The sequence below is a fragment of the Pituophis catenifer genome, unplaced genomic scaffold, assembly GCF_029215685.1.
Source record: "Pituophis catenifer annectens isolate HBS135680 unplaced genomic scaffold, rPitCat1.0.hap2 SCAF_3, whole genome shotgun sequence".
NCBI classification, from domain to species: domain Eukaryota; kingdom Metazoa; phylum Chordata; class Lepidosauria; order Squamata; family Colubridae; genus Pituophis; species Pituophis catenifer.
Genome location: NW_027256883.1, coordinates 21,176,209 through 21,200,142, shown reverse-complemented (window position 1 = coordinate 21,200,142; position 23,934 = coordinate 21,176,209). Strand labels below are relative to the sequence as shown.

Below are 23,934 nucleotides of genomic sequence, written 5' to 3'. Positions count from 1 at the left end.
AACATTCTCCAACTAATTAATTCTAATAAAACAAACATTTAAATCCCTAAAAATAACTGTCTTAAAATTTTGTTTATCTTATTAGCTAATACTTTTCCGTGAATTTTTATTAACGCAAACAAATTTAATATTTATTTATTTATTTATTTATTTATTTATTTATTTATTTATTTATTGCAATTTATATGCCGCCCTTCTCCCGAAGGACTCAGGGCTGCTTACAAAGAATAAAATTCAACAATTTAAATTTAAATGTAAATTAAAATCCAGTTAAAATTAATTAAAATTATTACAATGTAAAAGCCCCTAGACGGGTCAGTCCAATTGATGAAAGAGCCACGTCTTCAGTTCGCGGCGGAAGGAGAGGAGGTCGGGGGCTGTCCTAAGCCTGGTGGGCAAACCATTCCAGAGGGTCGGCGCTCCCACAGAGAACGCTCTCCCCCTGGGGGCCGCCAGCCGACATTGTCTAGCCGACGGCACCCTGAATTTGAAAAAATAAAAATTTAGAATGCAAAAGTATTTCAACAACAATGAACACTCTATTTAGATGACAGGAGATAGATAGATAGATAGATAGATAGATAGATAGATAGATAGATAATAAATAGATAGATAAATAGATAGACAGACAGACAGACAAACAGACACTCTCTTTGCTATAAGGAGACCTGACCATAAAGCGAGGACAATAATTCTCTGCATTTCCCTTATTAGAAAATAGGTATCTGTTTCAGATGCTCCACAGAATTTCTGCACCTACTTCCTGAGATGTTTAAGGGAGGAGGGGGGACATCAGAAGGCCAAATATGCAACAGTCATCCTCTAACTTTTGGATCTCCTTCTTAATCCTAATGCAAATAAAATCTACAATGACACTATGAAATTATTTAATCAATTTGCTGGGAGGCAGTAGGGAAGAGGTCTGCCAAAGCAGACTAAACATAAAGAAAAACCAGGGAGATGGTAAGGCAGAATGCTTTGTTCATTTATTTTGAAAAAAAATGTATTTGAATTTTTCATTGTAAGAGTTACAATGCATTAAAGTAACCCAACAGGGCCAGACCATTTTCATTATGCCCACTATTCATCATAGATGACTCTTTATCCCAGAAACTATCTCCTATTTAGGAGGTAAAGAAGTGAAAACAATGAAGAACAACTACGTCCAGTTTAGGCAACAGTAATAATTGAATTTGTGGGACTCTTATAAATGAAGCTACCTATATTGAGCATTGATTAATTTTTCTTTTAGGAAAGTCGTTTTAAGTGCTGTCCTCCCTTCTTTTCTCTTGTAAAAAAATACAGAATATTATTCTACCCAAACCAAGTGGGCTGTCTTTCCATTTATATTTAACACAAAGCTGCCAACTATTGGCTGCTGACTTTGCCCTTTATGACAATGTAATAAGGATTATTACATGTTTCCAGAATTCAGAAAAGCAGTTGTGTCTTCTTTAGGTTTCTGCATACCTATACAGACTGGTGGGTTGGGCTGCCAGAAGTACCGATTTTCTACCTGAATGCAGGTTATTCGCTCATCTCCTTGCAACTCATAGCCAGGATCACATTGAAATAGCACCATGTCCCCAGGTTCTCTTCCATCTCCGTTACGGGTTCCATTCATAGGGACACCTGGATCTCGACAGGCCGTGGCCACAGAACCTAGGAAAGAAAGAAAACGGAAAGGAATAAATCAACAAAAGCTTTGATTCTATTTTTTTTAGGAAAAAAAGTAATTAACACATCCTAGGAATCCTAAATATCTTTTTTTCCCCTGCAAGAAGTTATCATGGCATATACTGTATGATTCACATCTATTAAAGAATGTGTAGAGGCTGTGGAAGTACTGAGAGGAATATTAGAAATAAGCAACTAAAAGATAAGAACTGTTAGTAGATTATTTAATCAAAAAGGAGTTCAATCCAGGATTGCAAAAATCCCGACAAGTTGAGATTCATAATATTCAAAGAGATAGCAGTTTAATAAACTTGCTAATAAAGGAGAGCTTGCAGTTTCCAAACTCTTAAAATTCTGTACTTAACTGCTAACACTGTCAATTTTTTGTTGCTGTTAGTTGTGATCCCATGGACAACATTCCTCCAGGCCTTTCTGTCCTCTACGATCCTCTGGAGTCCATTTAAGCTCACGCCTACTGCTTTGGTGACTCCATCCAGCCACCTCGTTCTCTGTCGTCCCCTTCTTCTTTTGCCCTCAATCTTTACCAGCATTAGGCTCTTCTCCAGTGAGTCCTTCCTTCTCATTAGGTGGCCAAAGTATTTCAGTTTCATCTTCAGGCTCTGGCCTTCAAAAGAGCAGTCAGGGTTGATCTCCTCTAGGACAGTTTGATTGCCTTGCAGTCCAAGGGACTCGCAGGAGTCTTCTCTAGAACCATCATTCAAAGGCCTCAATTCTTTGGCGCTCAGCCTTTCTTATGGTCCAACTTTCACAGCCATACATTGCAACTGGGAACACCATAGCCTTGACTATACACACTTTTGTTGGCAGGGTGATGTCTCTGCTTTTTAATAAGCTATCTAGATTTGTCATAGCTTTCCTCCCCAGGAGCAAGCGTCTTTTAATTTCTTGGCCGGAGTCCCCATCTGCGGTGATCTTGGAGCCCAGGAAAATAAAATCTATCACTACCTCCATTTCTTCCCCATCTATTTGCCAGGAATTGAGAGGGCCGGATGCCATGATCTTAATTTTCTTAATGTTAAGCTTGAAGCCAACTTTTGCACTCTCCTTCTTCACCCGCATCAAGAGGCTCTTTAGTTCTTCTTCACTTTCTGCCATTAGAGTGGTATCATCTGCATATCTGAGGTTGTTGATATTTCTGCTGGCAATCTTAATTCCAACTTTTGATTCATCTATATAATGAACATCTATATAATGAACCCTTTCATTAAAACTACCTTATTGAAGCCACTGAGATTCTTGCTTCTTTGAGCATGCCTTCTTTATTTTATTCCACTATTCATTTTATCTACCATCTGTTTTAATAACAGTGTGTAGAATCACAGTTGCTTAAGCTATCATCTATAATGATGTCTTTGTATCATGAAATCACCATGTAAAGGAAGCCAAATGTACCATTGTAAATTACATTATTAGTGCCACTTACAGAATTATATTAATATACAAATGATATATTTTGCTTTACATTGTCCTTTGCAGATATCCATGGCATGTAATAACCTTTTTCCTTATTTGTTGATATAATTTTTGAACAAAGTATGACATATTTCCAAAGAATAAGAGTGCACTATTCTAAGAACAGGAATGCACTGTCAATGTCACTCTTTTACACAGACCTATCATTTAATCACATCTGTTTACTGCATGTTATTAAAAGAATTAAGCTAGCAATAGATGAAATGATACAAATGAAATGAATTATGTTGTGCTTTCGAAGCTTTACCAGATTGAGAGGAGGTTGCCACAGATTGCTCATATATTATCATTGGGAAGTATAAAGCAATTAAATTCATTAGGTTTATTAGTTATCAGTGGAAAAAGAACACTCTTTAGTTAGAATTTTTTTTAAAAAAATTCCAACATCAACAGGAAGTGAATACTCAAAAACTGATGTGTGACATTTCACTCCAAATAGAAATGTTTGAGTGTAGCATTTCATTAAATATTTTATAATAATACCGCCAGGAGAAAACTTGACAGATTAAGTGAAAAGGAAGCATATAGTAATTTAATCAGCTTGCTCAACCTTTTGGATCTGCCAATACTGATATAAAATAGGTTTTAGCCTTCAGCCAGTTGTTGGCTTGTTTGTTTGTTTGTTTAACAGAAAATGCCAAAGTGAGCAAACAAATAAACAAAAAATGTCAATCCCTTATTTCACCGTATATGAGGTGTCTTAACACCTCAGAGAAAGGCTCAGCTAAATAACAGTTGTAGCACAAGCCACCAGCAGGCTATTATCAAAACACACTCACCATTATTGTAAAGAAATATGTACTAATCCTGCACGGCAGAAAAATGTGGTTTGTCCTAATGTTGCCTTTACCTGGGTCACTGAACAATGTATATAACATGAGAATTCAGAGCTGATAAGGTAGAAAAAAAGGTCACTTCGTGTACTTTCTAGAACAAAAATGTGCCTTGAATATTAATAGAATTGAAACTTCCTCAGAGACCTCTGAACATCACTACAAATTAATACTCCTAGGAAGGAATTAACTGATTAATTTAGAAATGAGTATCTTTCTCAGGCATGATTCTAACCCTAAGTTAATACTTAAAAATACAATAAATCAATTTACACATATTATTGAGAGATGGATTGGGTAGTGGTTAAAGGCACCAGATTACAAATTGGGAAGCCATGAGTTCTAGATCTGTTGTAGGCTTGAGACCAGCTAGGTTGGTTGGCGAACCTTTTCAGCACCGAGTGCTGAAACGGGAGCATGCACATGTGCTGGAAACTGGAAGAGCAGCCGCCCAGTGCACATGCTCACGTCGGGTGGGTGCTCTTCCAGTTTCTGGCACATGCATGCACACCAGACAGCTGGCCAGAAACCAAAAGATCAGGTGACTGGTGTGCATGTGTGCACCGGAAACCGGAAGAGCAGGCACGTGTATGTGCACCAGGTGGCTGCTTTTCCAGTTTCTGGCGGTCCTGCACGCGTGAAGACCAGCTGGCTGGCACGCCGGAACCTGGAAGAGCAACGGGTGATGCCTTGTGTGCCCAGAGAGATGTCTCTGCATGCCACTTCTGGCACACGTGCCATAGGTTCACCATCACAGAGCTAGGTGATTCTAGGCCAGTCACTCCCTCTCAGAGCCTAGCAAGGCAAGGGCAAGCCACTTCTGAAAATGTTGCCAAGAAAAATGCATGGATTTATCCAGGCAGTCCACAGGAGTCAAGACTTATTCAAAAGCCAATACAGATATATTGTATACTCCATATCATGTGGGCTAGGAAATTCTGGGAGTTGAAATTCATGCATCTTAAAATCGCCACGTTTGGGGCAGTGGTGAAATCCATTTTTTTTACTAATGGTTTTGTGGGCGTGGCTTGGTGGGGATGGTGTGGCTTGGTGGGCATGGCAGGGGAAGGATACTGCAAAATTTCCATTCCCACCCACTCCAGGGGAAGGATACTGCAAAATCTCCATTCCCACCCCACTCCAGGGGAAGGATACTGCAAAATCCCCATTCACTCCCCACTCTTGGGGGAAGGATATTCCAAAATCTCCGTTCTCACCCCACTCTGGGGCCAGCCAGAGGTGGTATTTGCTGGTTGTCCAAACTGCTCAAAATTTCCCTTATCGGTTCTCCAGAATCTGTCAGAACCTGATGGATTTCACCCCTGGTTTGATGGAAAAGAACCCTTTGCTCTTTGTTTGATGATTGATCTCAAATAAACACAGGCTATTCCTTACTTAATTCCTTACTAATTTGTAAGCTATTTAATTCTTGATTCACTCTGTGGCTATTTTACAACTAGGAACCAAAATGTGATGGGTTTTAGAGAGAAAAACAAAATAATCAAAACAAAACAAAAAAGCAAGCAAAAACAATCACCCGGTTTTCATGGTCAATTATTCTAATTAACAACAGATCACTCTCTTGAAGGTTTTTTTTATTAAGTATAGGGTTTAAATATATATATGCTAATTAAATGATTAGGTTGTCAATTAAAGATACATTATTTCTCCTTGTATTTTGTTAAAGTAGTGGCTATATAAAATCCTCAGCACTTACAAATATTTTCTCTATATATTCATTCAATATATTGAAACTTATTTTCAATAAGTTCAAATATTTTAAGTATATTTAATTCAGTCTTACTGAGAGTTCTATACTGATCTTGCCTCAGATCATTTTTAAATTAGTATGTCTACTGTACATACATACATACTGTATATACAGTATGTATGTATGTATGTATGTATGTATGTATGTATCTATGTTACATATTAACATACTAACTCATTTAATTTTAATGGCTTCCTTTAAAGAATCTAAATATATGTTGTCCATATGGTTAACCTTGACTGAACTTGAAAAGCTAAACAGGGTTAGATCTAGTTGGCAGTTTGGACAAAAATCCCAAATCAAGACATTCCAGGGAGACTACAAGAAAACACTTGAACAGTCATACAGAAAAGACAGACATACAAGGACAGAGAGAGCAGTCAATAGAAAATTACTTCTATATTGTTGGCTAAAACAAAAAAGAACAAAAAAGCTATATGAGAATGACAAGGAACTGAACTCTAGTTTTAGGAGATTGCCTTCTTAATTATCTGTTAGATTTCATATGCAATTACTGGAGCATTCACCTTCACTGTGTCTCCTACATTAAGCGTAAATACTCGTTTATCAGTTTCTCAATGTATAACAGAAGTACTGGATCTTGTTTTTGTAAGGAATGCATGAGATTTTCCATTGACATCTCATTATTGACCACATGCTGTTTGTTTTGATAAGATGGAGATGATCCTTCTCATTTATTTAGACAGACTCTAGTGGCTGAGACAGACTGGCTTATCCTTTTCAAAAATAACTCTTCCCTCCTAGTTGCAAAGTTTGATCAACTGCTTCACTGCAAAGTTTTCACCAACCATGGACACATTTTATTTAAGTTGGATTTATTTATTTATTTATTTATTTATTTATTTATTTGTTTGTTTGTTTGTTTGTTTGTTTTATTTTATAAAATTTGTATGCCGCTCTATCTCCAAGGACTCAGGGCGACTCACAATGACAATCGACCAAGCGACTATTAAAAATGACAAATATACATAAAAAAATATCAAAAAAGTGTTTTAAAAAATTAAAATATACTACTCCATCATGTAGTATATGACTGGGGGACATAAATAGCCAGGTTTTCAGTTCACGGCAGAAGGTAGGAAGGTCAGGGGCCAACCGGAGCCCCAAGAGAAGTTGATTCCAAGGGTCGGGGTGCTCACAGAGAAGGCTCTACCCCTGGGGATTGCCAGCTGACATTGTCTAGCCGACAGCACCCTGAGTAGGCCCTCTCTGTGAAAGCGTACCAGGTGATGGGAAGCTGACGCTGGTTGCAAGTGGTCCGACAAATAGCCTGGACCTAAGCCATGAAGGGCTTTATAGGTTAACACCAGCACCTTGAATCTCACCCGGAGGGCAACCAGCAACCAATGCAAGCCGCACAGGAGTGCTGTATATGGGAGTATTGGGTCCATCCCGCAATAACCCGCATGGCCGCATTCTGCACCAGATGAAGCCTCCAGGTGGTCTTCACGGGCAGCCCCAAGAGCATTGCAGTAGTCGATCCAGGAGGTGACTAGCGCATGAGTGACTGTGTGTAGGGCATCTCGGTCCAAGTATGGGCACAACTGGTACACCAGGTGAACCTGGGCAAACGCCCCCCTGGTCATGGCTATGATATGATCCTCCAGACTCAGCCGTGAGTCCAAGAGGACGCCCAAGTTGCGCGCCCTGTCTATGGGGGAGAATGGGATCATTCCTGACTCATCTGAAATTACTGACCCTAAACTGCCAGCACAACAGGTCTCGGCTGGGGAGAGCTTGCAGGCCAGTGAGGAAGAGGGGGAGGAGCTGCCTGCCATGGTGGATCCCAGAGTATACAGGGCAGAGATGTGGATGTCTGCCAGATTTCTTGGGAAAAGGCTTCACCTCTTTTGGTGGGCTGCACTGGGAGCTATTTAGCACAGCGGGGAGAGGGAGGCATTGCTGGAAGCAATGTGTGTGAGTTGTGGCCAGATGTTTGTTTGTGTTTCTGAGACTCTGCAGTTCATGAGTTACATGGATTTAGTTTAAGTTTCTGGGAGGTTTTGTGTTTGTGTTTTGGACCCTGTTTGAGCAGCTGGTTATCCTTTTGATAGACTAATTGGCCATTACCTGGAAGTTTAGTCTGGGGCTTGTTTGTGGCTGGCTTCACTTAGAAACAACCCTCTGACTTCCTGTCCTGGTCTGTTCCTGTGAATTCTGCTTGGAAACCCTGAAACTCTGATTGTGATGACCAGGGTGTGGCACACAGGCAACACAGCCAAAAAAATGGTATGAATCCCTTTATTGGCACCAACTGTGCCCCCAACATCCCTTTTATGGCCTGGAGAAAAGCTCTTCCACAAACCTGCAGATACTCCAGTCCCAACATTGTAAACAGAATGACTGCAATCAGTTACTCCAGCAGGGCAAGATAATGAATCCCAGCAAGAATAATCCCAGCAAGACAAGATAGGCAAGATAGACAAGATAGGCATACAGTAGCATGGCAGTAATTCAAACAGTCAGGAGGAAATGCCAGGAATGCAGGCCACAACTCTCAACACCAGATTAATTCAGTATTGTTCCCAACAAATGCCTCTTCCAAGTGCCTCTCCCTTAAACTCCATCCTCAGATATGCCTTGTGAAGGGAATCAGGGCCCTTTCCTTTCTCATAAATCACACAACCCATGTTGCTCTCTTCTGCATTCTTTCCTGCATGCCCTAGGACAGTGATGGCTAATCTTTTTGCTGTCATGTGCCAAAAGCAGGGGGAATGTGGGGGGGGAGGTCGTGCACGTGCATGCCCACACCATAATTCAATATGCCCCACCCCCCGTGCATGCGTGCATGACCCCCCCACACACTTCCCCCGCTTTTGGCACACAATGTAACGGTGGGCCCGGTAGGTCATTTTTTCGTCCTCCACAGGCTTTCTAGGAGCCTGGGGATGGCGAAAATGGTCTTCCCCATCCCCCTGGAGGCCCTCCGGAGGCTGGAAATGGCCCATTTCCTGACTTCCGGTAGACCCGGAAGGCCAGAAAATCAGCTGGCTGGCATGCGCATGCGTGCTGGAGCTAAGCTAGGGCAATGCTCATGTGCCCACAGATATGGCTCCTCTTGCCACCTGTGCCATAGGTTCACCATCACGGCCCTAGGATGAGGAGGAGGTGGGCCTTGGTCATCGTCTGAACCCCCCTCCCTTGTTCTACCTCTCCCCTGCTCTACCCAGCCTGACTTTGCCCTTCCCCAGTTTCTTCCACAGCCAACGGAGCCACTCTCTCACTCTCTGTCAGCTGTTCGTCTTCCATCTCAGATTCAGACTCCAATGACGGGGGCATGACACTGACCATTGGACTGGCTGACAAACCTAATTGGAGGCTCTAAACCTCAGATTGGATTTTGGCTTCTCTTTTGAAATTACCCAGGCAAAGCCTTTATTCCCAAGACTGTTTTGATTTTGCCATATGTTCATTTCCTTGTTATCTACTTGGTCTCCAGCCAATTGCTGTTCTAATCTAGCAGCTGTGGGTTAGCTGAAACTTGAGACAGAATTGCTCGGGGAAAGACAATATAAAGCTCTCTCTACATCAACACTGACATATACGTGTGGGTGAGTAGGGCAGCACAAGAATTTGAAATGCAGACATATATCTGTTTGAGTGTTAGAACTTTAGAACCAAATCATAAGTATCTTTTGGGAGACCTGATATAACATTGAATGCTCCCTAAGTGAGCAAGGGATGCAGTGGCTCAGTGGATAAGATGCTGAGGTTGCCGATCAAAAGGTTGGCAGTTCAACGGTTCGAATCCCTAGTGCCATGTAATGGGTTGAGCTCCCATTACTTGTCCCAACTTCTGCCAACCTAGCAGTTCGAAAGCACGTAAAAAATGCAAGTAGAAAAATAGGGACCACCTTTGATGGGAAGGTAACTGTATTCCGTGCACCTTTGGTGTTTGGTCATGCTGGCCACATGATCACGGAGATGTCTTTGGACAGAGCTGGCTCTTTGGGTTTGAAACAGAGATGAGCACCGCCCCCTAGAGTCAGGAACGACTAGCACATATGTGCAAGGGGAACCTTTACCTTTACCTTTAAGTGAACGGTTGTAAGTCAAGGACTACCTTCATGTAGGTACGTATATAAAATAAAGCATTAGTGTATGTATGTGTATATGTGTTTATGGCTGCTGTGTTTCAGTTCCCAGTACACTGAAAATATCTTGATGGAAGGTTAGCAGGTACAATATTAAATATATTCTTACTTTGAAAAATACTCTCAGTCCTGTCTCTTTTGCAGTGTTTTTAAATTGGAAACCTCCTCTTTAACTTTATTTCTCCCTGTAGGTCTGATCCTCCCTTCTATATTTGCTGTATTTGGGAATGGGAAAGGACTATTATCCTGTAAACACAAATATTTATTTGACCTGCTTTCTCCCCCTTTCAAATGTTTTTTCTTTCTCTGATATTTCAAGTTTTTCTTACAAGTTATCTTTGGAGAAGGTATTCTGAAAAGCATTAAAGTACACAGTTTTCATAACAGAAAATAAAAATATGGCTTGTGCATTTTCTTAGTTAACTAGGGAGTTCCTTGTTTGAATCATGTTTATTACCACCTCTTTGCTTTAAAATTCCATAATGGATTATATTTAAGATTATTTCTAAAATTAAAATCCCTTTCATGTATGCAGAGGGACTCTCTTTCTTGGACTAATAGTGGAAATTGGGCCACAATATTAGAATATTCATTACTGAATATCCCTCGTAGACCACAATGTTTAACTAAGGTGCCACAAATCCATAAAACTGATTACACATACTTCCTGAATTTAAATGCCATGCTTAATTGGGTGTTTGGAGCCATGATGGCAGAGTGGTTGGATTGCAGTATTGCAGGCTAACTCTACCCATTGCCAGGAGTTCAAACCTGACCGGCTCAAGGTTGACACAGCCTTCCATCTTTCCAAGGTTGGTTAAATGAGGACCCAGATTGTTGGGGGCAATATGCTGATTCTGTAAACCACTTTGAGATGGCTATAAAGCATTATGGAAAGGTATATAAGTCTAAGTGGTATTCCTATTTAATATCTTTTGCAGCATCTTCTGCAAAGACAGAAAATCAGGCACTTCCAGGTGAGATCACATCCCCAATTGATTCAACAATCTGTAAACTCTGGGTTATTTTACTCTTTAAGACTGCTTTTTACATGAAGCTTTTGTTGTTAATTTATTCTACAGTATCTATTCTCTGTACTCTATACTTTTTTGGAGTCACCTTTTATAAACTTTTAAAATTAGACAAAAAATTATGTAGATTAATTTGAAGTTTAAATATAGCTGCACATACTTCTTGTTGGAAAATTGAATAGAATATAATGACAGCTGTTTTTACAAAAATATTTCCTTCCTTCCTTCCTTCCTTCCTTCCTTCCTTCCTTCCTTCCTTCCTTCCTTTTCTCTGTTTCCACGAAGAACTAAAGACAAAATGTTTTGCATAGTACCACTGAAATTTTCCTGCACATCCTGGAATTACTCATTTAATATACTATAGAATAATATTTATTTTGTTTGTAGCTACTTCACATTCATGATTCATCATTCTATGATGGATAAATCCCAAGGTCTCCTGTACGTCTACCATCTCCAAAATACAATTACAGACAGAGGGGGAGAGGAAAAGTTCCATTTAAGTACTTTGTATGATGAAATTTTATCCCTTTCAATTACTGTATTCTAAGAAGTTCTATCTGCCTAATCTCTCAGCACTATCGGTCTCAACAAAGACTCCCAACTTTATGCCATTATGAAATTGCATGAATACATTGCTTTATCTGCTGCCAAAGTTATTAAAATGAAATATTAAACATTTTTTCCCAAGACTAATTCTCAATCATTTCCTTGAAAGGTTCTACTCGTAGATTCAGGACCATTTCCTATTCATGAATTATTGTGCTTTTTTTTTAATATACCCTCCACCCCACTTCCCATGTAATATTTGCTAGCCAGCATGATTGAAAATCTCAGCAATCTTGTGAGCAACTCCTTCTTATCTCATCCATTTCATCAATTTTACCAGGGTTAATCAGTATTATGAAGAACACTTCTGACTAAATGTGGTTAACATTATTCAATATAGAAATAAAACTGGCTGCAGAAATGCAAGGCAAAATACCCACAAAGTTCAAACTAAATCAGATTATCCATAAGGTATTATTTTTTTTTTAAATCAAGTCACAGCCATAAGAGTTGAAAGCACCACCTGTGTTTGTGTGCATTGTTGGTCAAGCACAAAACTGTAATCTCATGGTTACATTCATCATCTTAACCATTTGACAGATACAAACAAACACACTTGTTGATTGAACTGCTTTTCATATCATAGTAGTGGGATATATTAGTTTAGAAAACAGAAGTTCAGAGTTTGATATATATCATATTATTTTCATGCAGATCTGCTAATTCCAATTGTACATCTACAGTCGTGATGAGATTAGCATTTGGTTCTGTTTTAATTTTCCAAACAAGGAAACACATAGGCTCTAAGAAGAATTAAACCTTTAGTCTGGTTTAGTCTTTGTGTGATCTGTTATTTTGCCATCATTTCCACATGTCCACATTTCCTGTATGTAATATTCCAGTCTAAAGATTACAAAATGGTAAAGGTGAGTAATTTGTTTGGCACTATCTCCTTCAACTACTGAAGCCAATATTTTGTTAGCTTTGCTGGTGCTCACCGTGTGCCAGGAAAAACCATATTCTCCCAATGGGTGGTTCAAATTCCAGCAGGAATGTTCAAAAGATGTGATCAGAATATTAAGTTGCTGACCTCAATGGTGACTTGAAGTTCTGAAGATGGTGCCATTTTTAAAGCATCACAGAGTTTCAATCACACCAGCATGACTGTGAATTTGATTTTTTTCACCATGCCTACCCTAAACTAACTACTGCATCTTCTATCATACAAACAGATTGCTATCAACATCACAAATTAATTATTTGGGTCTAAAAAAGTTACAGGATATCAATGTTTAATTATCAATAAGTAGATGTATGCTGAAACTTAGATGCACTTTAATTTTCATGTCATGTATTGGACAGCATATGAAAGCCTGATAATTAGAGCAAAGGTTCTCCACATTGGTCAGAAGTTCTTACTGTGATAGAAGTCTGGTTTTCTTTTATACAGAGATTCTACATTTAGTCATGTACCAATATATCTATTCAACCTGAGTTTTCTGCTAATTTTGCTTCCTTTAAAAGACTTCTAATTATTTTATTGTATTGGCAGCACAAACCTGGAACACGCCTGACTGACACAAAGCTGCTGCACAATTTGGTTCAAAAGTATCCCAATATATTTCTTCATGTCTTTCATGAGATAGGGAAGACAAATTCAGCAATCTGACTCTTCAAAGTAGTTTGATTGTCAACAATCAAAGCTACTGAATCATACTAATTTTCAGTCTGGCCACACACTGAGCATTTTGTACTTCCACTGAATCAAATGCTAACTTTAAATAAGTTTAATGAAAGGGAAAACATTAGCAAAAGAGAGTGGATTAATAAGAAAGATAAAATGAAATTGTGGCAGAGTAGTCTTGTTCTTTGATATTATGATACTGCATTTGAGTTAGATGAAGAAAAGAAAACACTTTTTTTGAAGTTTAATAAAATACAGTTTTGGTCATCAAAAAGAAATCTGGGAATCTGGAATAAATTAGATCATATGAAAGACCAACTAATATATCAACTAACTTCATCTTGAAAGTGTTAATTTTAATATTAGAAGCAGTAAACTGATCTATGTCGGCTTGTATGACTTGGGAAATACAATAAAGTTGTATTATTTAATTCATTTTAATTTAAAAGATTTACAGACTGCCCCTAGATGGCCAGTTGTGGGTCATGTACAGTATATAAACAGGATAATTTAAAGTGATTTCTATTATGAAAAAAAAAAGAGAGAGAGAGAGAGCCAATTACGTATTAGGGATAGTGTTCCACATAACATAGGGCCTAAAACCAAGAAAACCTGTCTTCTAGTTCTAGACCTCTTTACTATAAGTTAAGTCAGTGTACACCGTTCTGGAAAGTCCATGATTTATTTGGATTTATACTATTGTTATCCGTCCAGATGCAATTTAAAGTCCTGTATATGGCAGAGGGACACAGTGCCTCAGTGGCTAAGACGCTGAAGTTGTTGATTGAAAGGTCAGCAGTTCAGCATTTCGAATCCCTAGTGCCATGTAACGGGGTGAGCTCCCATTACTTGCCCCAGCTTCTGCCAACCTAGCAGTTCGAAAGCACATAAAAAATGCAAGTAGAAAAATAGGGACCACCTTTGATGTGAAGGTAACAATGTTCTGTGTGCCTTTGGTGTTTAGTCATGCCAGCCACATGACCATGAAGATGTCTTCGGACAGCACTGGCTTTTTGGTTTTGAAACGGAGATGAGCACCGCCCCCTAGAGTCAGGAACGATTAGCACATATGTGCAAGGGGAACCTTTACCTTTTTATAAGGCAGAGCCAAGCTAATTCTGGAACTGCCTATATCTGAGGATCTCTGCCTGTCTTGCCATATCCTACAAGAGTATTTCTCCAGATCCCTTCTGTTAAAAGGGTCAACCTTTGGACTGAGGAACTATGGTTTCTCTTTGTCAGTGTCTGAATTATGACATACTTTAATCCTGAGTCTTTCCAGCCCTGATCTTTTTGGCCTTTGGGAAGACTGTGGTCACCAAGGTGGAAGGGACAAAGAAAACCAGATAGCCAGACAGATATACAATCATTGGCTAATTAATCTATAATCTAGAAGGAAATTTTTGCAACATTTTAAAAAAATCTAGATTTTGGACTACTCATAGCCACACATGTATATTAACTTACTTGAAAATTGAATGGCAAATCCAGATTTGCTGATATAGAAGTCTGTGTCAAATTGTATTGTCACTATGTTTAGAGTGCTGTGGATGCCTTCTGGAATAAGAGAGCCACTAATTTCTTTCAACAGCATGTCATTTTCAGGGGGTCCATCCCAGACACGTAGGATATCATGTGAGGCTTCAGTATCAAATGCCAGAAATTGGAGGCTGTTAAAAAAACACCAAATATTAATGCCCAATTCAAATAAATAAATTAAATAATTGCAACTAAATCTATGCTACTAGGAGTTACAGTTTAGAAGGGATTGTGTAGGGGAGAAAGATACTTGATTGATAATTAAAAGGTCTACATAAAGAGGTCTGCCTTTCAGGTGATGAGCAGCATTGTTTTCTTTGAGATTCTCCTCAATGGATCTCTATGCCTTGATTTGAAGATTCTTATGTAGATCTAAAGGGACGCGGTAGCTCAGTGGCTAAGACTTGTCGATCGAAAGGTCAGCAGTTCAGTGGTTCGAATCCCTAGTGCCGTGTAGCATCCATTACTTGTCCCAGCTTCTGCCAACCTAGCAGTTCGAAAGCACGTAAAAAATGCAAGTAGAAAAATAGGGACCACCTTTGGTGGGAAGGTAGTAGTGTTCCGTGCACCTTTGGCATTTAGTCATGCCAGCCACATGACCACGGAGACATCTTCGGGCAGCGCTGGCTCTTCGGCTTTGAAACAGAGATGAGCACCGCCCCCTAGAGTCAGGAACGACTAGCACATGTGTGCAAAAGGAACCTTTACCTTTACCTGTGTAGATCTAATGTGAGAAAACATTTGATGTACAGTACATGCAATGCATACACCAAAGTTTCTTCTGGCACTGAACAAAAATGTCAGATGAGGCTTCTGTACAAGTATAATGACTTCTGTAGCTGCTACCACAGCTGGACAAGGAGTCAGAAGGAAGGCAAAGTAAATCAATGAAGCCATTCATTATGTCTTAGAGATTCCAAACAACTATCAGCCTTTTATCAATCATCAACCCAGACCCAACCCTCCAATTATAATAGTCCATACAGATTTGCAACAAATGTTTGTTCACCCAAAACTGTGGTAAATCATTTTAGCCCACCAGAAAATATAGAAGATAAAATTTCTATACTCCACCTGCCAAGCACTATCCCAGTTATATTTATATTGTTGTTTCCCCAAATAATATAACTTTAATATAACATTAAATTCTGAATAAAAGGGAAAATTTACACTAATAAATGGATTCCAAACAGATTTCTTAGTTTTTGTATTCCAAAATATTTTTTTTTTCTTAGTCTATCGTTAAGATTGTCCTGGAGTACCTGACAATGTTTCCTGGATCTACTTCGATTATCCACGTACAACGCAGATTATTATCATAAGGAAAGGGGTAGCCAGGGGACAAGATTCTTCCTGAAGATTCTCCTTTAAAACAACCTCCACATTCAGCTGATAAAAACAAAGTGGAAAATTGCAATTATTTATGATAAATATTGATCAGGATGTTTCTACAGCAACTGAAACATGTAGAATAGGAGGAGTTTCATTCCAAACCTATAACAATATCAACCTATAACCATCTGTGGGAAGGCCACAGATGGGGGAAGGCCCATCTGTGGCTTTCCCAGATGGGTTCCAAACAGCAAAATCAATGGGGAATGTTATAGGAAATTGCCAATTAATGACTTAAGTACCCAATGATCTGTGGCAATTTAATACTGCAGTCAGAACTGATATTATAAGTTTGGTAATGTTGTAATGTTTCCTTTAACAATTACTTTGTTTAGCCATGGAGTTTCTGGTCCCAATTCTGGTCAGTAAGTGAGGACTACTTGTAATATGCAGAGTGTATATCATTCTCCTCCATTTCCAATATTGATTGGGATCAATAGGCGAAGAGAAAATAAAAGAGTATCCGACCCTTCTCATTATTTATATAATCACTCGACGCCTTTAACTGTTGAAATAATGATGAAGAGCAAGTAAATCTTGAATGCTTTAAGTGCAACAGGAAAAAAAATGAGATTTTAACTTTGGGTTTTGATGATTACATCTATTTATGATGATAGAAGTACTGTTTGTTAGGTTCACTCTAGTTCAAGCAGTCATTGATTTATAGGTTTTTCTCTGTTTCAAAGAAACTCAGAAGTTCCTTTGTTTTATAGTTTGTTCTTGTTACTTGTACTCACTATGTTTTTAGTTATCCCTTTCCTTTTTTTCTAACTCATTTCCTTTGTTTTGTTTTTTTGTATTTTATACTTTTTTTTAAAAAAAAAAATGTTTGAATAAAAAAGAGGAATGAAGAAGAGACAAAATGTGTTCATGTTCTAGGAGAACAATTTTCAGAATCTCCTCATACATATAAGTGTGTGTGTGTGTGTGTGTGTGTGTGTGTGTAATGTGTATTCAATGCTACTCCATGGTTATGATGGAGTTTGTCAATAAAATAAAAAAAGACTTGATTGAAATGTCTTCTTATTCATAAACGTCAGTTGGGACTTGAGCAATCATCATCCTTCCGTATAATCTACCTCACAACATTGTTTTGAGAGAAAAGAAAAAAAAAGTTCACCAAGTGAAGAACAATAAGAATAAAAGTACTTCTTTGCAAAGCTAGTCTAGGGAAAAGAAGGACTAGTGGGGACATGATAGCAGTATTCCAATATTTGAGAGGTTGCCACAAAGGGGAGGGGGTCAACTTATTTTCCAAAGCACAAGAAGGCAAGACAAGAAATAATGGATGGAACTAATCAAGGAAAGAAGCCACCTGGAATTAAGGAGAAACTTCCTAACAGTGAAAACAATTAACCAGTGGAACAGCTTGCCATCAGATGTTCTGGGTGCTTCATCACTGGAGGTTTTTAAGAAGAGACTACATAGTCACTTGTCTGAAATGGTCAGACAATAATCAATCAGAATAGAACTTTCAAAGTCTTCTAGTCCAACCTGCTTGAGCAGGAGGTTGGACTAGAAGACTTCGAAAGTTCTATTCTGATTGATTGAAAGTGATAGAAGTATATTTCTGATAATAAGAAACTGATTACCGATACAAGATGGCAGGGGATAATCCCAAGTTCTTCTTTCTCCAGTCATGCATTTTAGAAGACTGCTCCCATGGAGGGTGTAACCAGGATTACATCCATAAATGATAGTGCTGCCAGCAAAATGGCCTTGGTCACTGATTTTGTATCCAAATTGTGGAACACCTGGATCCTCACAGTGAGAAAGTTCAAAACCTATGAAAGGAAGGAAAGAAAATCAAGTGTTAAAATCCAAGCTAGGATTTTTCCCCCAAAATTATAGATCATAACTTAAAAGTAGACTGTTTAATGCAATGATTTATTTTTTTCTAGCTATGCATGTATGTATCATTTGAGCCCTGGTAGTGCAGTGGTTAGAATGCCATAGTGCAGACTAACTCTGCCCACAATCTGGAGTGTGATCCTTAGGGGCTTGAGGTTAATTCGGCTTTCTGTCCTCTGAAGGTCAGTAAAATGAGGACCCAGATTGTTGGGAGCGATATGCAAATAATGCTGACATTCTAAACCACCCAGAGAGTGCTGTAAAGCACTAGGCGTCAATATTTAATTTCCTAGGCTAGTGTACTATAATATTTTGATTTGACGATGAAAGAAAAATTGATAAAATTTATAGAAAATTTTAAAAGACTTCTTTATCTCCGGCCAGACATTTTGACCATCCATTGGACAAATTGATCATAATTTGTTTTCTCTTTACATACAATATGTGCTTAATCAACAGCATACTGTCTGGGTCAGTTCGTTTACATAGTAATACTTCTTAAATTCCTAATTTCTACCCCTTTTATCCAACCATTGATAAAACAATCCCAAATTCAAAAATATTCTGTGTCTTCTTTTTCTTTTATCTTCAGCGTTAATCTGTCCATTTCTGTCCAATATTTTTAAAATTATATCTTCTTCCATAGATGTTTCCTCACTTTTCCAATGTTGTGCAAATACAATTCTTGCTGCTGTTAAAACATGCAATATCAAATATACATCCCCTTTATCATATTTTTTCTGATATTATGCCTTATTATATATATTTATTGTTAATAGTCAATATATATTAACTTGGGCATACATTTGGATGACATATTATGAAACTCTTTCTAATAATGTCTATTCAATATTATTTCTGATGAACTTGGAGTGCATTGTTTTCATCAAGTTTATAGCACTTAGACTTATTTATGCTTCACAGTGCTTTACAGCACTCTCTGAGTGATTTACAATGTCAACATATTGCCCCCAACAATCTGGGTATTCATTTTACAGACATCAGAGGGATGGAAGGCTGAGTCAACCTTGAACTGGTCAGGATCAAACTCCTGGCAGTGGGCAGAGTCAGTTCGCAATATTGCATTCTAACGACTGTGCTACCCCACCAAAACAAAGGTCATGATCATTTCTTACTTGATTCTTTATTTTACTTTCTGAAATACTTACTGGTATATACGAGCTGAAATCCTTCATCTGTACCCTCACCATCTGAATTAAATTCAAGCCAAAGATGATTTGAAGTACTGCTCAGTGTTAGTCCTCTTAGAGAAGCTCCAGTAAATGCACCCAGCAAATGTGCTGTATTATCTTTCCCATCGTATATCTGAAAAAGCAAATTGACTTTAGATAATTTCAATAAGCACAAAACAGAGAGTAAACACAAAACTGAGATAGATCAGGACTGCTGAATTTACTCAGTTTGATAACACCGAATATTATCTCAAGAGCCTTAGTACTTTTAAAAAAAAGCCAAATTACTTTTTTTTTAAAAAAATCCATGACAAAGGTAGGACTTCCACTTCAGCTCACAAGTTGTAAACAACTGTTTACATTGAGAGTCAGCATTTTAATGATGGCACTCATTTTCTCTTTTCAAGTCGTATTAAAAGACTCTCTGAAGTTTATTTCTATGAAAACAGTTTACTAATTCATATACTGATATCAAAACAAAGCAAATGACTGCAGTGGGACTAGCAAACAAACTAGCTATAAGTCTAAAGGACATTGTAATCTATATGCAAATTAGACATCTAGGCTGCGTGGTTGGCTTTGAAGTACCAATTTATTTATTATCTTAAACAATTTCCACTCCCCTGCAGATATCCTTGGAAAATAAGGGGAGCACAAGAAATTCTTAAAAAGATAAGGATTATGTTCACTTCGTAGACTTAACTTGGTTACTAAATTAACCCATTTTATGGGTTCACCTAAAACCCTGAATTATAAACTGCCAGATATGTTGGTTCATACAACATACAGAGGAGTGAGAGAAAGGGAGGGAGGAAGGGACAGAGAAAGGGGGGGGGAAGGTTACTTTATTAAAACTTACGTTATGTTATAAATATGCAATTACTAGATGTTGGGTTTTTTAAAATTAAAAAATGGCATTAATTTAGCAAAGGCTCTAATAACTTTCTCCAAATTTCAAGAGATAGTTTACATTTATCTACAGTCTGTAAAGTGACATAGAGCTTAATCTTGAGAAAAGGAAAGGAATAAATGAATCATTAAGGTGGGACTGGCAGACAAGATGATCCTGTCTTTAGAAAGAGGGAAGTAATAGAAAGAAACTCAAAATAACTCCATCTCAATTTTCTTTAGTATAAGATGTGACAGAGAGAAACTTAAAGAGGCTTTTGAGATTCTGTTATTCTAGGTAATCACAATAAAGAGCAGTCCTAGAAACTCTGTCATGCCAGATTATTGACCTGTTCCAAGACTTACAGCAAACACAAAATTGACCCTTGTATGGTTCCATATATTTATGATTAAAGCATGCAAGCATACCAATTACTTATGAAATACAGTACATTAAACAACAACTACCTCTGGACATGAGGATTCATGAGATTCCATGAGACGTATTCCCAGGAAAGCATAGGTAGAACCTCAGGTTTAAAGCAGTTCTTCCTCTAGATTCCAGGGTGGAATGTGCCCAGTTAGTCCTCAACTGGAACCCAAATTTAACCCAGGCCACACTGTCCTTGTCCATGCCCACAGGTATACCTTCAATTCTGGTTGCAAGAAGCTCAACAGAAGATTATCTCCATGGACATCTGCTCTTTGGAAGACTGCCTACTGTAGACCTCACTCCATTCTTAAGAGGTCTGTAAGGGGCGTGCATAAGTGCACCAGCGTGCCTACCATCCCTGTCCTAATGTTTTCTTTTATTTGTATCCTTTTCATGTATTTATAATTATGTTTAAACTTGTATCTGTCATAAAATACATGCTTGACGAAATAAAAAAATAAAATAAAATAAAATAAAATAAAATAAAATAAAATAAAATAAAATAAAATAAAATAAAATAAATAAATAAATAAATAAATAAGAGTAGCTCAGATACCACTCAGATTTCAATTAGGAAGGGAAACAAGACATTTGTTGTATATCTAAAGGTCTTATTTTCCAGAGCTCAGTAAGGAGTTATCTTCAACTTACAGCTATTTATTTAATGACCATTCAATGTTGCAATAACACTGAACAAAGTGACTTATGACCAATGTGAGCATAGGTGTTATGCTCACACTTATGACCAGCATCCTCTCGGTCACTGATAAAAATATGAGTGTTTGGCAACTGGCATGTATTTACGATGGTTGCATTTAAGATGGGATCATATGATCACCGTTTGCAACCGTCGCAGCTGGTTTCTGACTTCTTGGTTCACTTAACAACTGCAGTGAGTTGCTTAACAAAAAGGGTTGTAAAATTGGGTGCAACTCACTTAACTCACTTTTGTTTAGCAACATAAATTCTGGTCCTACTTAATATTGGTGGTAAGTCAAGGACCACCTCTACTGCTGAGCATCAAAATGATACAGCTTTTTCCTGAAATCAATATGGATCCAGAACTGTCTTGTCCAAATTCAAACTCCTGTCTGGGCTGTTAAATTTTATCAAATTGAGTTTTTAAATAACTGGTTTGCATGAACTAACACCACCACCTCTGCTTTAAACCCAGAAGTTAGTGTGCCATAAACTGATTGCTGATGCATTTATTTTACAGAAAAGTATGCAGATGTCATCCAATTAACACCTTCATTTTAATATCCCACCTCTGTTTTGATCTCAAAACTCAAAGCTAGTTTTAATCCCATTAAATCTTCAGATATCAAACAAAGAAAGCAAATAAAGAAAAACAAACATGACCAGAATAAGAATATTTTCAAGGATACCCTATATGGCATTATCCACTTTGTTTTAAACAGTGGCCAATATGATCTTTCATATTGATGATTAATTGATTGATATTTTTATGATAAAAATGCTTATAGCAGCATTCTGGAATAATGAAATATAACTGTACCTATACTATACTATATACACAAAATGTACATTCTGTTAAAGTTCAGCTCATAAGGCTGGGTAAATTTAGTCAGAATAAGTTTCATTTCAACAGATTGGAAATGACGGAATAATTCTGTGAAGAGTTTTACTTTGATACTTAATTTGACATTCTTTAGTGCTGTATAATGTTCTGCATCTTCCTAGACCAGTGTTTCCTCAACTCCAACAGTGTTAAGATTGGTGGACTCCAACTCCCAGAATTCCTCACTGGCTGGGGAATCCTGAATTTTGGGAGTTAAAGTCCTCCCATTTCAAAAGTTGTTGTTGTTGTTGAGAAAACCTTTCTTAGACTTTTAAATTGATTGCACCTTAAATCTAAATAAGAATCATTTGCTAATAAAAATTTTCATAAAATAAAACAGAGAATTCTCTTATAAGTTCCACCAAAACCTTTAACACATATTTCTGAATAGGGATATAACCTTTGTTATTTCAAACTATCACATATATGGTCCTCAATGCACCCTAAATCTCCCTAGGTAATGTAATCTTTAGGATTACAATATTAATGTTAATTGTTAGACAAATATATACTTAAAAAGACAATACATAAAATATTTGGGTCCCCAAGATGTCTAGCAGCATACTTTCCTTGAATCAATCCTTATTAGCAAATTTGGGAAAAAAATTGTACTGGCTGCCATTAGGCAAACAAATTTAGTACAGGTAGTCCTGGACTTACAACCACAATTGAATCCAACATTTCTGTGGCTAAGAGAGACAGTTGTTAAGTCAGTTTTGTGCCCTATTATGATCTTCCTTGCCATAGTTGTTAAATGAATCACTGTCAGGGTTCCAAGTAACACCTCCAATGAAAGAAAACTCTGAGGCTTGAGTTTTCTCAAAGTTCCATTTTATTAGAGATGTCATATTGGCACATCTGGGAAAACCTGAATCTGAAAGTTTCCAGGTTTTCCCCACCCAAAGAAAAGCTCAAGTCCCTCCCAACACCCACAAGTCCATCACATGGTCCAATCACACATTGTCCCAACTGGAGATACCTCCCAGGTCCAGGCTCCCAGGTACAGGGCAAGTTGTCCTTGACGTCTTGAGAAAGGAATGCTATTATGACTACATATCACCCTGTCTGCATGCAATCCCCCCTCCCGGTTTCCCACAGTAGTAAATGTGGCAGATCTGAAGGCCTAATATAAAAGATGGCTTCCAATCCTGACTCTGCAGTTGTTAAGTTAGCAACATAGTTGTTAAGTGAATCTATCTTCCCTATTGACTTTGCTTGTCAAAAGGGGATCACATGACTATGGGACATTGTATCCATCATAAATACAAATTAGTTGCCAAGCATCCGAATTTTGATCAGGTAACCATGGAAACCTGCAATCTTTTTAAGTGTGAAAAACAGTCTTAAGTTTCTTTTTTTTTAGTGCCATTGTAACCAAACAATTTGTTGTAAATTGAGGATTACCTGTATAGACTGCTCTTAATATATTATATAGGTGTACATATGCAGAGATGCATCCTTATGCAGCCTAAATCCATAATAAAATAATAATTTAAAATATCTCATTGTTATTTATTGTTTTAGCTATTTTAAAAAAAATTAAAAAGCAAAATTTATTTTACTTTTTTCTTGTTGGTCAACTTGAAATAATTTATGATAGCCTGATTAATGGCACCTATTTGCAGAAATAAATACAACCCTCCCAATATCCAACATACCTTAAGAACATCTGCTTGTGCTAAATGGAATGTTCTGGCAGAAATATTAATTCCCTTCCCTGCTTGCACCTGAATGCTGTAAATACATTCGTGATTGTTGTCATAGTTGAGGGGATAATTGGGGGACAGTAATATTCCTTCATTAGTGGTGGCAGAAGCTCCACATTCAGCTGCAGGTAAAACAGAATTCAGTGTGTAACTGAATAGAAAACATACATGAAATTGCATTGCAATTTAATAACTG

General features: G+C 37.8%; 1 protein-coding gene across 1 annotated transcript in view; it reads right to left on the bottom strand.

Annotated features, from left to right (window-relative positions):
• Window positions 1-23,934, bottom strand: part of CSMD3 (CUB and Sushi multiple domains 3) — a 700,075-nt gene that overhangs the window by 195,856 nt on the left and 480,285 nt on the right. The window contains exons 22-27 of the mRNA XM_070942050.1: window positions 23,691-23,860; window positions 19,106-19,262; window positions 17,678-17,869; window positions 15,956-16,082; window positions 14,622-14,824; window positions 1,471-1,662 (exon numbers count right to left, since the gene is read on the bottom strand). Coding sequence (XP_070798151.1) covers window positions 1,471-1,662; window positions 14,622-14,824; window positions 15,956-16,082; window positions 17,678-17,869; window positions 19,106-19,262; window positions 23,691-23,860 — 1,041 coding nt within the window. The remainder of the gene's footprint in view (window positions 1-1,470; window positions 1,663-14,621; window positions 14,825-15,955; window positions 16,083-17,677; window positions 17,870-19,105; window positions 19,263-23,690; window positions 23,861-23,934) is intronic.